This window comes from Alosa pseudoharengus, unplaced genomic scaffold (genome assembly GCF_046254945.1).
Source record: "Alosa pseudoharengus isolate Yale_2024_CS ecotype anadromous, Long Island Sound unplaced genomic scaffold, YU_APseudo_1.1 YU_APseudo_1.1_scf_3, whole genome shotgun sequence".
In the NCBI taxonomy this organism is placed as follows: Eukaryota; Metazoa; Chordata; class Actinopteri; order Clupeiformes; family Clupeidae; genus Alosa; species Alosa pseudoharengus.
The window spans coordinates 18,117,808-18,134,541 of record NW_027468718.1 but is presented as its reverse complement, the minus strand read 5'-3'; the positions used below and the strand labels follow the sequence as shown (position 1 = coordinate 18,134,541).

Sequence of the window (16,734 nt, the reverse complement as noted above, 5' to 3'; positions counted from 1 at the left end):
GGGGGGCCGCCGTGCAGATGCTGCCGATGTGGCGCTTTGCCGGTTGATTGGTCGTGTCTGGCCGCGTCTCGGCGAGGCTAATTGAGTCGGGCAGATGTTGACATGCTCCTAATAGCGTGTTTGACATTATGAGCCGCGCTTGAAATCACTGTGACGACACCACGGCGAATGGCTCAGCAAATGGTTTGAGAGAGAGAGCGAGAGAGAGATAGACTTAGAAAACTGAATGAGGAAGAGGGAGGGAAAGAGAGAGAGAGCCAGGGAGATTGAGTGACGACAGGAGAAAAAAGGGAGAATGATGCTGAGCGAATGATGCAGAGAACATGTAAAAAAGAGAGAGAGAGAGGAGTGATGGATGGAGAGAGGGAGGGTGAGAAGTGCTAAGGGTGGCAGATTTGTAGGTGAATCCATTAGCAACGACGAGAGTGCTTGCATACACATTAGACCGCAGCACATCAGGCGATTGTAATGTGCTATGGGATTATTGGTGTTTACAGTCATCTGTGTGGCCTTTTGGACCTGCATGACATCCATTAGAAAACACACACACACACACACACAGATGCACGTACAAACACACACACACATACAGTACGGATGCACACACACACACACACACACATACGGATGTACACACACACAGATGCACGTACACACACACACACACACACACACGGATGCACACACACACACACACACAGATGCACGTATGCACACGCACACACTCAAACAACTGAAAGCAACACATTTGCACTGTCCTCATACCTAAAATTGTGTCCATATTCATACACTTGTATGCAGATAAAGTATGTACTGTACACACACACCCATACAGACACACACACACACACACACACACACACACACACACACACACACACACAGTCTCTCTCAGTGCTCTCACACACCTACTCTTTCCACCACTCATATATATTCGCAACACACACTGCCTTTGGGCATTTATGGATCGTGTGTTTAACCTCCCCCTCACCACTGACCAAATGGAAAACACACTTTGTAATAGAGCCTGGCCAGATCAGGGCCACCGGATGTCCAGCCAGCATCCCATCAAGCAGACTCGCTGCGTGCAGATGACCACATCCACATGGGTCTGAAACACCTGCTGAGGAGTGTGTATGAGCGAGTGAGTGTGTGTGTGTGTGTGTGTGTGTGTGTGCTTGAACCTGTGTGTGTGTGTGTGTGTGTGTGTGCGCATGTGTGTGTTGAAAGAGATTCAGGCCTGAGATCGATGCTCGTTAGTGTCTCGGAGTGTGTACCCCTCTCCCCCGCAGTTATGCTAATGGTTGAAGCCCAGGCCAACGCAAACACATTTTCTGTCAATTAACTTCACTAGACACGTCTCCGTATAAATATTTATGACTGTTATGAGTCTGATGTTGCATAACACGTTGTACTTTTTTTATTTTTAAATTCTGAGAGTTGATGTTGATGTTTCCATCCTGCATTTGGCTGGTGCTTAAGTGCCGGCATGATTTATAAAATCATGATTTACAGAGCGCCGTGGAAACGGTTCCTCTGACTACTGGGCTCAGTGGGAAGATGTTACACAATAGGCCAATTTTTTTTTGTTGCTGTTGATGAGTGGCCTTGTTTGTGTGGTTGGTTGTTTGCTTTCATTTCTTCTGTTTTTATCCCACAACCTCCATCCATAGCCTTGCATGTCGGGGGGGGGGGGGTGCGCGTGTTGAGTGTCGAACCTCCCTGCTGTGTCCTCTTTCCCTGGGCCAAGGGCCCACTGCTAGCCTGAGGCTTCTGGAGGGAGGAGGCCGAAGCAGCCAGTGGCCAGTCTGAACAAAGATGCTGACGTGGCCGTCTATACCACTGACCTCCTTTTCATAGCAGAGCCTACAACATCTTTGTGTACCAAAGAACCTGTTTTTAATACTGTTTTGACCTCTTTTAAAGAAGCGTGTGTGTGTATTTGTAAGAGAGTATTTCTTATGTAGTAGTAGGTTTAAAATCACACACACACACACACACACACTCTCACACACACACACACACACACACACACACACATTTATAGCCATTTATGAGGTGAGTGAACATTATAGGGGGTAGGGCTGTCACTTTTGTGAAAAAATCCTGTTTCGATTTTTGAGACATAAGTGTTCATTGAATCGATTGTAAAATCGATTTTTTATGTCTAAAGACGCTTCCATTTTCAACGCAAAATATAGGCCAATCCACAAACAACTAACAGGCATTAGGACGAACGTACAGAGGGCGCTTGAAGACGCAAGCCAGCAATATTTCTGATGATTTATTGGCGTGAAGTTTCGTGCACAATGACAAACAGAAGTGCAACATTCTCGAAAACCAGTAAGCCGAGTGGACTGCCATTACATCAGTGACATGACTGCAGGCTTCAACGTAGCTGTGTCTGTGTTTACGATTAGAAATGTCAAACAAATTTCGCCTACGTAGAACTCGATTGCACAGTTTGCGTAGCCTACCGCTTTGTTCTTCTCCATAGTTTGATATACCAAAAATCCGAAGTACTTCCACATCTCCTCAAGTTATTAGGGCCTATCACTCGTCTCTCTACATGTCGCACAGGTTGATCGCGTTGTCCTCCATTTTTTGGCAAAACACGAGCAGCACAGCAGCTGATTGAAACAGCTGTTCCCGGTGCGTAAAATTGGTGGGAATTTTCTTTTTAGCTTTCGCAATGCTTACTGCACTTCGGAATTCTTTTATATTCTTATATTCTTGTTTGTGAATTTTGTTACATCTATCTTTTTTATTTGTTTATTTCGTTTAAAATTAATAGTGTAAATATTTGGTTAAAATCGATTCCCCATTTTAGTTTTCGAAACTTGTGTTGTTTGGTCCAATCGATTGTACAATCGATTTTCGAACGTAAAGTGACAGCCCTAATAGGGGGGTGTGTGTGTGTGTGTGTGTGTGTGAGAGAGATGCATAGGGTCAATGCATTGTGTGTGTCATATGCATCGTGTGTGTGTGTGTGTGTGTGTGTGTGATGCATGCATGATATGCTCCTGAGGGGCCGGGCTGTGGTGATGACTCACTGTATGATCGTGTGGCATGTTGCATGCATGCATCTCAGCAGGAGGAGCAGCAGCTGGAGCCTCCCCATCAACTGGAGCATAGCAGCTGAGCACACACACACACACACTGTACAGTATCACACACAGACTGTATACAGACACACAGGAGAAAACACATGGACACACACACCCAGTCTTGCACACAAATCCATAGGCACTAAGCAGTGGGCTAGTCAAGTCACGTATATCTCAGGGTTTAGCTCAGTGTTCATTCCCAACTGCACAAAGGGGCTGTTTTCCCCCCTAAACTTCACCTCATGTAATGCAGTACAGTGTGTGTGTGTGTGTGTGTGTGTGTGTGTGTGTGTGTGTGTGTGTGTGTGTGTGTGTGTGTGTGTGTGTGTGTGTGTGTGTGTGTGTGTGTGTGTGTGTGTGTGTGTGTGTTATATAACACACAGAAAGCTTCATTAGCCCAGTGACCTTATCAGATGGATTGCTAGGCTAGCTCACTTCCTCTTCCTGTGGCCAGCTGCCCGTTATTGTCTGTGGTGGTCAGGAGGTTCAGCCCAACACAAAGCCCTCACTCACACTGTTAGCAGTGCTGCCAAGGCCCACAGTAGGGGTGGGCGATATGGACAAAAAATAATATCTCGATATGTTTTGTGATTTTGACGATAACGATAATTAGTCGATATCCTTTAAAAAAATTGTAGAAGTCTGAATTACTTTACAGCTCATTATTTATGAATAGCATCAATACAATAATAACCAATAACCTATCCTGTGACTTTTTAACCAAATCAACCAATGCATTGTCACTCTATGACACATTTCCAATTTTGCCCACTTGTGTGTGTGTGGCAATGACATGGTCTAGCCAGCTACATTAAAGATGACTAGGCCTAACAGTTTCCCAACAGTCTGAAGCTGAAGTTCCTTTCAAAAACCTTTACTTAGGATTCACTGTAAAACTAAGCAGACCAACAGAGTACATCTAGTTATTTCCTTCGATGTTATGTTTAAAGCTGATGATACATGGGGCAACTTTTTGAGCAATGTTGCTGGGCAATGTTCCTCATTATTGTGGTTCTGGCATTTTGTCATTGATATTGGGCAACAGTTTCTTTTCTGGAGAACTTTAATCATCAGTAGGCAAGTTGTCATGATTATCCAATCAGAATAAATGGAACTGGTTATGTGGTTGCCCAGCAACATTGCTCAAGAAGTTGCCCCATGTATCATCACCTTAAGAGAAATCATGTAGGCTAGCATTCCAAGTTACAGAATAGAAACTAATGCGTTAGCTTATGGCTAATGTATATGAGAAATCCCATAGAGATGCTAACGGTTAGCATAATCGATACATGTAGATATTTAGAGCAAACTTCAGTCCATTTACAAAAGGGTTACATGAGAAGAGTTCTTTGTTTACAACTGACTATTAAAATACTCAAAGGCAAATGTTTTCTCTCCATATAATACCATGTAGGAAAAAATGTTACTCTCATTAATGCTACGTGAACAGAAGTAGCTGCACAAAATCCCAAGTAGGCTTCGTCTGGATCTCGCTACACAAAATAAACATTAAGCCTGCGTGTGACAACGTGGACCCACTATCGATCATGTGACACTTGCTCTGCTGCAACGGGGCTTCTCTTGCATACACCTCCTGGATTTAGTGAATGTATGGGGTTTCAATGTGTGATTTTGAGTGTTTTTTCCCCATAAGTAATTTAAATACTTGATAATGTAAATTTGCACATCGTTAAAACAACAATCACGATATTATCGCAGACGATATATATCGCCCACCCCTAGCCCACAGTACACTGGATTATAGGCTACATGTGTGTCTATTGTCTACAGTTTTGGTGGTGATGGTGGTCTAGTGATTACGGATCTGGGCTTCTAAATGGAACATCTGAAGGATTTGAATTTGATCCAGGGCTGCCGTCATTGTGCCTGTGGTTATGCAACTGACAATTGAAATTGAATCTGAAGCGAGACTTTTTTCCAAATGATTCAAACGAAACCTTCTAAAGGAAAATATAGCGAGGTTGTGTGTTAAGTGATGGAATGTCTGTAGTCATGTAGAATGACTTCAGATGTATGTTTTATTTATTTATTTATTTGTGTTTATCTGCTGTGGTGCATGTGTGGGAGCAAGCACAACTGACGTGTGTGTGTGTGTGTGTGTGTGTGTGTGTGTGTGTGTGTGTGTGTGTGTGTGTGTGTGTGTGTGTGTGTGTGTGTGTGTGTGTGTGTGTGTGTGTGTGTGTGTGTGTGTGTGTGTGTGTGTGTGTGTGTGTGTGTGTGTGTGTGTGTGTGTGTGTGTGTGTGTGTGTGTGTGTGTGTGTGTGTGTATATGAGGAAGGGGTAGAGTTGAAGAGTGACTCAGACTGTCTGCTCTTGAGACTTGAGCCGAATGACTTCATATGTGAACGATAAGCATTTGTTTGTTCATCCGTTTGTTTGTTTGTGGGGGGGGGGGCAAGCTGGAGAAGAATAGTGATTCAGAATATCTACTCAGACACTTGAGCTGTCTACTGAATGACTTCATATGTGAACTTCAAACGTTTTGCTTATCTGTTTTATTTATTTATTTATTTGTTTGTTTGTTTATTCACATGTATGTCTGTTTGTGGGTGGGTGATGTGGGGGCAGGCTTGACGAGTAAAGTGATTCAGAATATCTACTCAACATGAGATGTCTACCGAATGACTTCATATGTGAACTTTGTTTGTGTGTTTTTTTTATTGACATATTTGCTTGTTTGTTTGTTTTGTGCTGGAGCAGGCAGGAGGAAGAGAGCCTGCGCGACAAGATCCGTGCGGACCACGAGCGAGCGCTGCAGGAGGCCAAGGAGAAGCTGCGCAAGTCCAAGGAGGAGCTCCACGCCGAGATCCAGACGGAGAAGAGCAAGCTGGCCGAGGACCTGAAGCGCCGGGATGGGGGGCCCAAGCCGCTGCCGCCAGTGCCCCTGCCCAAGCTGCTGGGCATCAACGACGGAGACCCCGCTGACCCGGACGTCAAGGAGAAGAGGGACAAGATCCGAGAGGTGAGGGGATGCAGGGGCTGGGAAGGTGTGTGTGTGTGTGTGTGTGTGTGTTTGATTGCTGTGTGTGTGTGTGTGTGTGTGGTCTGAATTTGATGTAGCCTTGTTTGATTGCTGAGTGTGTGTGTGTGTGTGTGTGTGTGTGTGTGTGTGAGAGGGGATGGTCTACACTTGGTGTAGCGTTGTTTAATTGCCGATGAAGTAGAGGTACAGGTGTGTTCTTACTTTATTTGCGCTCTGTTGAATGAGAGATTTTTATCTTAAAAATATGCAAAAAAAATATGCTATGCTATAATATGAGAGATTTTTATCTTAAAAACATGCAAAAAAAATATGCTTTTTTGCATGTTTGTTTATGCAGGTGTGTGTGTGGTGTTTGTGTGTAGGGTTGGGCACCGAAACACGGTTCTAATATGGCACCGGTGCCGACACAAACGGTAGTAACTGCATCGAATAACAACGTGGATTTCGGTTCCTCATTTCGGTGCTTAAATAGCGTTTTTTTTTATTTTATTTTTTTATACGAGGCATCACTGCATGTCATGCGCCATCTCTAACGTCTTGCTCTGATAGCAACACATCCAGATACAGTTAGCTAACATATGATAAACACTGGATGTATAAACCAGAGGGGTGCACCACATAGGCGAGTGGACAGTGTTTGACAGCTTGAGTGAGCCCAAGTAGCTTACTTTAAAGCGACATGCGAGCTCCTGTCAAAATCTAGCAGTGGGCCTAACTACACACAAGCAAAAGGCTATGAAACAACATCAACAGTATACACAATATCCTCGCTAATGCGCTAACTGGCATTTATTTGAAATGTTATCAGCAAAGTTGTAAGGTGAAAACTTTATTTCACGGTGTGTTAAACAACATAATGGCATGATATTAATCTTTCATGTGCATGAGGCCAATATAGCATCACAATGAATATGAAGATCATGTTAAAAGTTAGCTGGCAAAAACATGTAGGTTACATACCTGATGTCACTGAGCTGTCAAAGAGGCTACGAAACCATCTCCGTACGTTATCGCTAATTAAACTCAGCTGACTGGTGTTAGCGAAAAGCCATAGTTGCTGTTAAAATACTAGGCTAGCGCTGGGAATCTAAACACTTCAACACCGACATGTAGCCTAACATGTTCAAAACTACTGCATGTTATGGGTTAAGACAAGACATTTCTTGAAGCATTTGGGAACACACTGAATTAACTGGAAAATAGAGTCCCTGTTAGATTAGCTTGTTTGCAAATGCCGTTGTCCATGACCTGGCAGTTTTATGGCAAGCGGTTTTAACATACATTATGGCCAACCGCCTACACTGGGTAAACTTAAAAGCAGAGCTCACCATTGTGTGTGCATGCATGGCAAGCTGTTTTAACATTTAAATGTATTATTCGTAGGAGCAATGAGATATTGATAGTAAATTGAATATAACAGTTCAATTTCATGTTCAAATTTGTCTTATCAATAAAAAAAAAAGCAATTCATGCTTTAGACCATTTTAATTTAAAACATTTTAAAAACAAAGTACCGGTTCAGGCACCGTTTCGGCACCGGCACCGTTTTAAAAGTATTGATTTAGCACCGGTATCGGATAAAACCCAAACGATACCCAACCCTATTTGTGTGTGAGACATGGGACCCATCGTCTCCCTTCGGCCCCGCTCATTCTTGCATGGGCCTTCCCTGTGCTTCTGTGATTACTCTGAAAGCTTGTGGTGAATCTTCCTCTCCAGCATGTCTGCGAACCTCCGCCAGTCCCCCCGCCCTCTCCTCTCCTCTCCTCTCCTCCTCTCCTCTCCTCCTCTCCTCCCTCGCTCACTTAATTACCTCCTATCTCTCTTGTCGCCGTTGTCTGTTCAGAAACGCTGTCGCGTTCCCCGAAAAACAGTTACAGCCCATTTAATCTAAAAGCGCCTTTTGTCTCGTGCTGGCCGACGATGGCTCTCCTCGGATGTTATAATCTGTGCGTTAGTCTCTCTCTCTCTCTCTCTCTCTCTCTCTCTCTCTCTCTCTCTCTCTCTCTCTCTCTCTCTCTCTCTCTCTCTCTCTCTCTCTCTCTCTCTCTCTCTCTCTCTCTCTCTGTACGGAGAATAACAGCCAGCGATGCGATCGTTGGCGAGACGCCATCTGAATGAGAGACATAGATCCCCTTCAGGGAGAAAAGGGAGAGAGTAACGAAGGATTAATGGACAGAGAGCCCAGAGAATGATAAGTTCCTCTCCTGGCTCTCGAGTCGTGCCGGAGAGCTCGTCCGCTTTTTCACCGCTGCTATGGCCGTCCCTCCCTGCGTGTCAGTGCTGCGGTCATCTTGGGTCATTTCCCTGTCCTCTTAGTAGCGGTCAGTTCTGACAGACAGACAAAAGTATCCCGTTGAGCAGTCTGCTGAGAAGGGCTGTAAATTGAAGCAGTGTGCTAGTCAAAGGTCTCTGTTGAGAGTGGGTCTTGGATTAAAAGTTACTTGTGAGTCAGTTCAGTTTTATGATTACTGCCAACGTGTAATCAACCCTGGTAGTTAGTCTCCAGGGATAGTGCGGTCGAGGCTACTCATGGCTGTGCGCTGCAGTCGTGTAATTTTATAATTACCAGGGTCTGGCCAGGCCTAGGAAAAAAAAGTTTGGATATCCTTTTCCAGATCTGGAAAATCTCTGAGAAGGGGTCCAGTATTTATAGTTCTGAAGGTGATGGGAAGAGAGATTGCAGTTTTTCTTTCTGAAATGTTGCCGGTCTTCTTATGGGATGGTCAGAAAGGTCTGTGCCTTAGCTTAGACCAATTCTGCACGGGTTACTGTAAACAAATGGTTTTCTATCTCCTCACCCACTCTGCTCGTTATTCACAAACGGCACTAGGAACGATAATGTGAGACTGGCAAGGTCACAGATGCTGTTTGTCCTTGACCAGCAGAGACGTTGTAAAAACCGACTGACAGCCGTCCATATCCAGCGCTATGGTGATGTTTCAGCCCCTAGTTACAGAGGTGGCCCAAGGCGAGACATCCGACACAGACGCCAGTTGATACACACACGCACACACACACACTACAGCTGCAGTAGGGCTGGTGATTACTGCACCCCTGGCGGCCACAGAATCCGTTACCTGGGGTTTCATCATCAGCTGCAGACATGGCGAGAGATCAGGGCACGCCTAATGGTGCCACTTCTGGCCCTGGTGTCAGACGAGACGACTATGGCGGGTTTATGGTGAAATCCTTACCACGCCATTGGTTGCTTTTGTAATGGTGATGGCAGCGGCATGTGGCTTTCAGTTGTTTGTATTGTGTCCCGTTGACATGACGATGTGTTAAAGCCCGTTCTTAATTTCTCATTCATTTAATATTTTTGTTTATATTATTATTACGGTTTTATTATTGCTTTAGTACTATTCAGTTGCGTTGGCAATATTGTAACCTGAACCGCCATGCCAATGAAGCACATTAAATTGAAAATTTAATTGAGAGAAAGAGAGAGAGGGGGGGAGAGGTGTGTGTGTGTGTGTGTGCGCTATCCTGCAGGTGACATTGGATAAGAGCCTCGACCTGATAATTAAATGTTTTAAGTGTAACGGAATGGCCAGTGGCCACTGCAGCAGCAGGACCCAGTGATTGGTCATTTGAAGTGCTCGATGCCATGTCTTTATCATTAGGCCTGTTCAGAGGCCCCAGACTCCTCCTCCTGTGGCAGGGACTCCGGGTTCATTTTGTCAGCTGTTCGTCTGGTGAAAATGGTAGGGTTGGCGCTGCCAGGCCGGTGTCTGGCCAGCCGAGTTTCTGCTGCTCTGTGGAAAGACTGGGCACCATGGCGAAGCCAGCTGGGTATGATGTGGGCATTTAGTGGTACACGGCGTCCGTGCCCTTGGATGGAGCCGACTGATAATGGGTGGGCAGGAGAAGTGGGATTTGAGTTGTGTGGTGTGGTCTTTTGACTCTCTCTCTCTCTCTCTCCCTCTCTCTCTCTCTCGCTCTCTCGCTCTCTCTCTCTCTCTCTCTGTGTGTGTGTGTGGCCTCTTACATGTAACAAAGCTTTCGGGATGGGAAGAAGAGATGTGTGTGTGTCAGTGTGTATGCCTGCCCACACAAGCGTGTATGGGAGAGAAAGTGTGTGTGTGTGTGTGGACCATGAGTCAGCACAGTTGGACTGGAATATTAAATAACTCTGTTGCTGTTGGTTTCCACTGATCACTTACCGCTAATAATTGTTTTCTGTGAAAATAGTTCCTTAGTGCTGGTTTATGTGCCTTCATCTCTACATGAAATTATTATGCGTGCGAGTGTGTGCGTGTTCCTCTGTGTGCGCCCATGTGGTCTGGGTGAGTTTATGGGAGAAGCAGGCTTGTTAAGTGCGATTTTTGGAGCACTTTTTCACACAATGTATATACTGTACACGCCCACGCACGCACACACACGACAAACACTTCACATACACAAATGTATCCATTTGCAAGTGATGAACACACACACAGACACACACTCTTCTCTGTGCTTGTCGTGTCATCAGGGCGTGTTTCTCCAGGGCACTCAGATCTCCTCCTGCTCGGCAGATGTCACACAGTTCCACAGGACATGGAAACTTACACACACACAAAGCAACAGCATTGGAAAATACACTCACAACCTGTGTGTGTGTGTGTGTGTAGGGGTTAGTTTAGGGTCCAGCTCCCATGCAGTGAGACCCCAGAGCTGGGCCATCTGCTGCTCACCACTGGGGCTCCTTAACCCTCTCCATCACATCACACACTGCCTCACTGCGCACACACACACACACACACACACACACACACACACACACACACACACACACGCGCACACCTCACTCCACACTCAACAGACGTGCGCACACACACACACATTCACACACCTGAGATGTGTCAGTACATTTGTGTGTGTGTGTGTGTGTGTGTGTGTGTGTGTGTGTGTGTGTGTTTTCTAAGCTCTGTGCAGCCAGGCTGTGTAGTGGTATAGTATTGATCTCTGAGGCTGTAGCAGGGCTGTGGATGAGACCACATAGTAGCTTCTCAACAAATTCAATTCCACTCCAGCCAGCCCAGCTCCGTCTAGCTCAACAGGCCTTGCTTGCAGTGAGTGCACGCGGCGCTTTCAAAGCCGTAGGTCACACTGCTAATGAAATATTGATGAGCTAAGTGAAAGTTAGCGAAAGTTGTAATGTGTGCTACGCATCTCTGTTGTATTACCCAGTCACGACCTGCTAGTCCTGCTTTATTCAGTCCGCTGGGTGAAGTTGGGTGAAGTGTTGCTCTGTACAGAATGTCTTATTTCTCGCTCTCTTAGTGTCCTCTACCTGAGACTCAGGGCCAGATGTACTAACGCTTTTGCGCCCACTTCAGGCGTATTTGTTTCGCAACGTGCGTGTAAAATCATTGCGAGGTATGTACAAACAGGCCGCAATGATGTAAAAGCGCAAACTGCCTGTCGCGGGAGCTGAAAGTGGCAGATTGCGATTGTCATGTCATGCATATGCATTCATGGGAGGATCCAGGGGAAAGTGGGAGTTTAGCGTAAAAAGATGGGAGGGGAAGAGTAAAGAGCGCCTAATTATGTATTCCGCGGTATGTACAAAGACTGCTCCTGAAAGCGCACGTCTATTCTGCGCCTAAATACTTGCGCCTTGTAAAAGCAGGTGTTAATCCAAATTGAAGTTCAATGCTTCAATAAGAGAACCTTTCAAAGACAACAGAATCGCTATTTAGAGCACCAGTTTTGCAAGTCTTTGTAGGCTACTATCAAAAGCAACATTAACTTTCGTTGGCCTTTCGAATGTCTTACTTTCACTTTCACGTCATTCACTTAAACTTTCCTACTTGCTAGATTTGACCAATTTTCCATAGCCTACGTTAGGGCTGCACGATATTAGGAAAACATGCGATATGCGATAACATTATTGAGTACTGCGATAACGATATAACTTGCGATATTTAAATATGTAATGTTTTTCTCCATTCTACTTGCTGCTAACATAGACTGAAGGGTGGGGGGGGGGGGGGTAAATGTATAATTACAGAAATAAATGTATAATTTTCTACATAAACAACATAAAATATACTGCTCAAAAATTAAGGGGACACTTCAATCATACACTGGATTGGTGCTGACACTGTTTGATTCTGAGCAGAAGAAAAACTTTTAAGGCGAGTGTTTTATTTTGCAAGAACTGTCAGACATTCTGTGAATGTAGTTTGAGAATGGAAAGAAGGGTGGAAGGTTTCAAAAAATTGGTTTGAACAATTGTGGAAAACTGTAAGTGTTCCTTTAATTTTTTGAGCAGTATATTATGTAGCCTAGGTGGACAGCTAAGATACCCACTGACTAGGCTATCGAAGTTGTGTGGAAGATGTGCTCCAAGAAAATCCTCGTAAAAGACGGATAGACAGCCAATCTGAATACTTGCGCACCAACCAGCGGAATATTCCACATTGCCAGCCTTCGCTGGGCCTAGCAAAAAAGCTACTGTACTTAAGCTATATCGCGGCGGTCACTCATCTAAAATCTTAAGTATCCCAGTCTGTAACCTCATACGCTGCGCATCCCACGTTATTAGGCTACCGGCATGCCGACTACGGGGGCAGCGGAAAGTGAAAGTAACTGGCTGCGATCACACAGTCCAGGCTAACAAAGTAGGCTAAACGACAGTGAAAGACAGATAGGCTATCTTCTGATCCTATAACAACAACGAAAGAAATTGTTTATTTGAACACGGTGGAGAAGGACGCATTTGGCGCTGTGTTTGTAAGTCGGCCTTCATAAAACCAAAATATTTCCCTATAACAGACGTGTTTTTCCTTTTAGTCACCAATTCCTCTTCACCTAAGTGTAGCCTACCTCGCTTGACTCACTATCTTCAGCCATCACGACTTAGCTCCTGCCTCAACACCTAAAACACCACACACCTAAACTGGTGGGGGACGGGCTTCTAGGGCTGCATGACAGCATCGGTTTGGTAAAATATGTTGACATTCAGAATGTGAATACACCATAGACTGTATGGAATGCGTGCGGCACAGAAAATGTATCGAAAATTAAGTAATCTTTGCGGTATGTCCATCGCAAGCGTTGATATCGCGATAACGATAAATTTTAGATATATCGTGCAGCCCTAGCCTACGTTCACAAGTAGTTTGAGTAGAACTACTGATCTTCATTATCTCCCTGCTCGTTGACATCTTATCATCTATGGTAGGCTATTATTTCATGATAGCTAAACGTTTGATTCTTTTTAATGTTGTCATCAGTTAACTTAATTCGCTTGTAGGCTCTGCCATTCAGTTGTGGACGTTCGTAAATTGCGTTTATGGGCGGAGAGAGGCAGAGAAAGGCACAGTTTACACCAAGGATTGAACGATTGATAAATACGACGGAAACTTGGGTCTGTCAGCGTTCGCAGTCTGCGGTTTGTCCATGGCGCTGATAACGTTACGTTCGCAAATGTATGTACATCTGGCCCTCATTCTCTTAAGACTCTTAAGTTTTCTCTCTCTCTCTCTCTCTTTTTCTTTCTCTCTCCCTCTCCTCTACCTCACCCTCTCTTGCTTTTTCTCCCATACCCTTTTTTCTCTTTCTCTCCCTCCCCATCCCCCTCTTACACTCCTGCCTGTTGCTATCTCACTCTCACTCACTCACTCACTCACTCACTCACACTCTCTCTCTCTCTCTCTCTCTCTCTGTAACTCATTCCCCCTTTAGCCCCCTCTCTTCTCTTCTCTTCTCTTTTCTCTTTTCTTCTCCTCTTATCTTCACTCCTTCCCCTCTTCCTCTTCCTTGCCTTTTCTCTATTCTCTCTCTTCTCTTCTCTTTCTTTTAATTATGTTATTATGAGATGCCTTATCTGGAGAATAATATGGTTTATGACAACAGCCTCTCTTATCTTCTCTGATGGCCCAGAGAGAGTGCCCTCGTGATTGGAGAGTGGTAGAGGTGTAGGCGACTGAAATTTGATTGGAGAGGCTGAAAGAGCGGGCGGGAGTTCGACTGGAGAGGGGGGGTGAGATGGGTGATTGGAGAGGTTGGACTGGGGGCGGGAGTGCTTTTGATTGGAGAGGCATCAAGACAGTATGGTCTTTGATTTGATGTGTGTGTGTGTGTGTGTGCTGTTTGCTGACTGAGTGTTTAGAATGCAAGCACCTATTCTCTTGTCTGATTGTTAGAGCTGGTGTGTGATTGTAGTGGCCACTCCGGCGTCTTGATCGGTGGTGCTAGAACCTGAAACTGTGGTAATTGGCCAAAGCTTGGTGTGGGATGGCACCTGATTGGAGTGGATGTAGCAATGCTAGTCTATGATTGGATGAAGTTGTCAGTAAGCCTGTGTGTGATTGGAGAGGCTTTAGAGAGGTGTGTGTGTGTGTGTGTGTTTAGAGACTTGACCACTGAGTGTGTGATAAGACGTGAGGAGGCGGGAGCAGCAAAGTGTGTGATTGACACACAAATCTATCATGCATAAGCAATCACGCACCTATGCATTATGGATGCTGCCTGTAGGGGTGTGTCTGTGTGTGTGTGTGTGTGTGTGTGTTAGTGTGTGTTGGGGATGGGGGATGTATGTGTGTAAAACTAGCCATCAGCTAGTGATGTTTACTGCAGACTGAATTTGAACATTGTGATGTGTGGAGGTCCAAACACACACCAGGTTGTAAACTCAATGCAGAGTATATTTGAAGCCTCTGAAGTCCTGAGCCCAAACCCCAACCAAGCTCAATGCTGAATTTCCTTTGAGATGTCGTGTCCCCTTTACTCCGAAGACCATCAGTTCCTCGACCTCTACTCTCTTGCCACTTTACTCATCGATATGTTTCAATCTGGGTCTTATGGGGCAGCCGTGGCCTACTGGTTAGCGCTTCGGACTTGTAACCGGAGGGTTGCCGGTTCGAACCCCGACCAGTAGGCACGGCTGAAGTGCCCTTGAGCAAGGCACCTAACCCCTCACTGCTCCCCGAGCGCCGCTGTTGTTGCAGGCAGCTCACTGCACCGGGATTAGTGTGTGTTCACTGTGTGCTGACTGAGTGTGTTTCAATAATTCACGGATTGGGATAAATGCAGAGACCAAATTTCCCTCACGGGATCAAAAGAGTATATATACTTATACTTATACTTAAACAGGAGGCTATCTGTCCTGGCCTAAACCTTCAGAGGCTGCCTTGGACATGTCAGGTAATCTCTTTGAAGTCTTTGAAGTGCTCAGCCCAAATCCAAGCAAGCTCACTACCGAAGTCCTTGGTTTGCTTTTCATTCTGCATATCATGTCTCTTCTATTCAAACGAGTGGTGGTTCCTCGACCTCTCTTGACATGCTCTATGCCTTTGGACATGAGACGTACTGACAGACAGGTCCTGAGGCTAACGTACTACTCAACGCTGAGGCTAACGTACTACTCAACGCTGAAGCTAACGTACTACTCAACGCTGAGGCTATTTCTCTTACAACATGCTCTGACTGTAGCCCTCGTCGTCACAAATGACAAGAGTCGGCCTTATCCTGCTCAAGGCAAACCCCACTACATGACACCCCTCATCAAAAAGGTGGATTTTGCAGCAGAGCTTTTATTTTGATATTACATTTCACATGGATAATTGGTATCACTCTGAATGGCTGACAACCGTAAGCATCTTTCAGGTGTATTGCTAGATTGCTAGAGTCATCGTGAGGTAGTTGAAGCACTTGTCTACCTCGTATATGCTCTATGGCCAGGAGGGGATGGCAAGGCAGGGAAGGGAACAGTGAAAACTGAAAAGCCTGCTACGTCCCCTAGTCACAACGACTTATTTCATAGCCAACCGGAGAAAATGGTTTCCTTCGGCATGACCTCTTAGAACACATTCATTCTTAGAACACATTCATTCTTAGAACACATTCATTCCCAGCCCGTCTGTGTCTCTCACTCTGTCAGGGCATTAAGAGTGAGGGAGTGCAGAGGAGGATTGGAGGAGACGGTGTTGTTTTGGGCAGACGGTGCAAGATTTGTGGAGGGTGGAGGAGGAGTGAGTGAGTGTGTCTGTCTGTGTGCAAGCCTGGTGTTGGACAAACACAAGTGTTTGTGTTTTGGGCTGTTGAGCATTTGCAAATGGATGCAGAGAGTTTTGTAGGTCACAGGTGTTTGTTTTTTCTGTGTGTGAGGGAGGGAGCTTGATGTGAGACTGCCTGTGTATTTTTGCGATGTGTGTGGCCATGGCAAGGTGTGTGTGTGTGTGTGGTAGTTTGTGATTGTGTGTGCTTGAGTGATGCCTCTCTCTGTGTGCATGTGTTTATGTCTGTCTGTCTGTCTGTCTGTCTGTCTGTCTGTCTGTTTATCTGTCTCTGTGTGTGTGTCTTTGTGCACATGTTGTCATGTCGTGTACAGCATGCATGCTTGACTCACAACATTCATATTTCCTGTTGGCATATCCATAAAGCACATGGCTGTGTGTGTGTGTGTGTGTGTGTGTGTGTGTGTGTGTATGTGTGTCTTTGAGTGAGTGTGTATTGGTTTGTGTGTGTGTGTGTGTGTGTGAGATTGTGTTTGTGTGAGTGTGCTGCGCTAAGAGAGTTGGGAGCAGGGCCAGACTGTAGTTAACGCCACGCTAACTCCGATTAGCTGCTAGCCCACAGAGCCGCTGTGACCGAGGATACGACACAACACCACCCTCCCTCAGACACTCT

At 45.3% G+C, this 16,734-nt stretch overlaps 1 protein-coding gene across 3 annotated transcripts in view; it reads left to right on the top strand.

The window, feature by feature from the left end:
- The window catches only part of man1a2 (mannosidase, alpha, class 1A, member 2), a 111,795-nt gene that overhangs the window by 19,968 nt on the left and 75,093 nt on the right, over positions 1-16,734 (top strand). For 2 of the 3 annotated variants that reach the window (XM_076263416.1, XM_076263415.1), the window contains exon 3: positions 5,826-6,090. In XM_076263416.1, coding sequence (XP_076119531.1) covers positions 5,826-6,090 — 265 coding nt within the window. The remainder of the gene's footprint in view (positions 1-5,825; positions 6,091-16,734) is intronic. The other variant, XM_076263417.1, reaches the window with a different exon arrangement.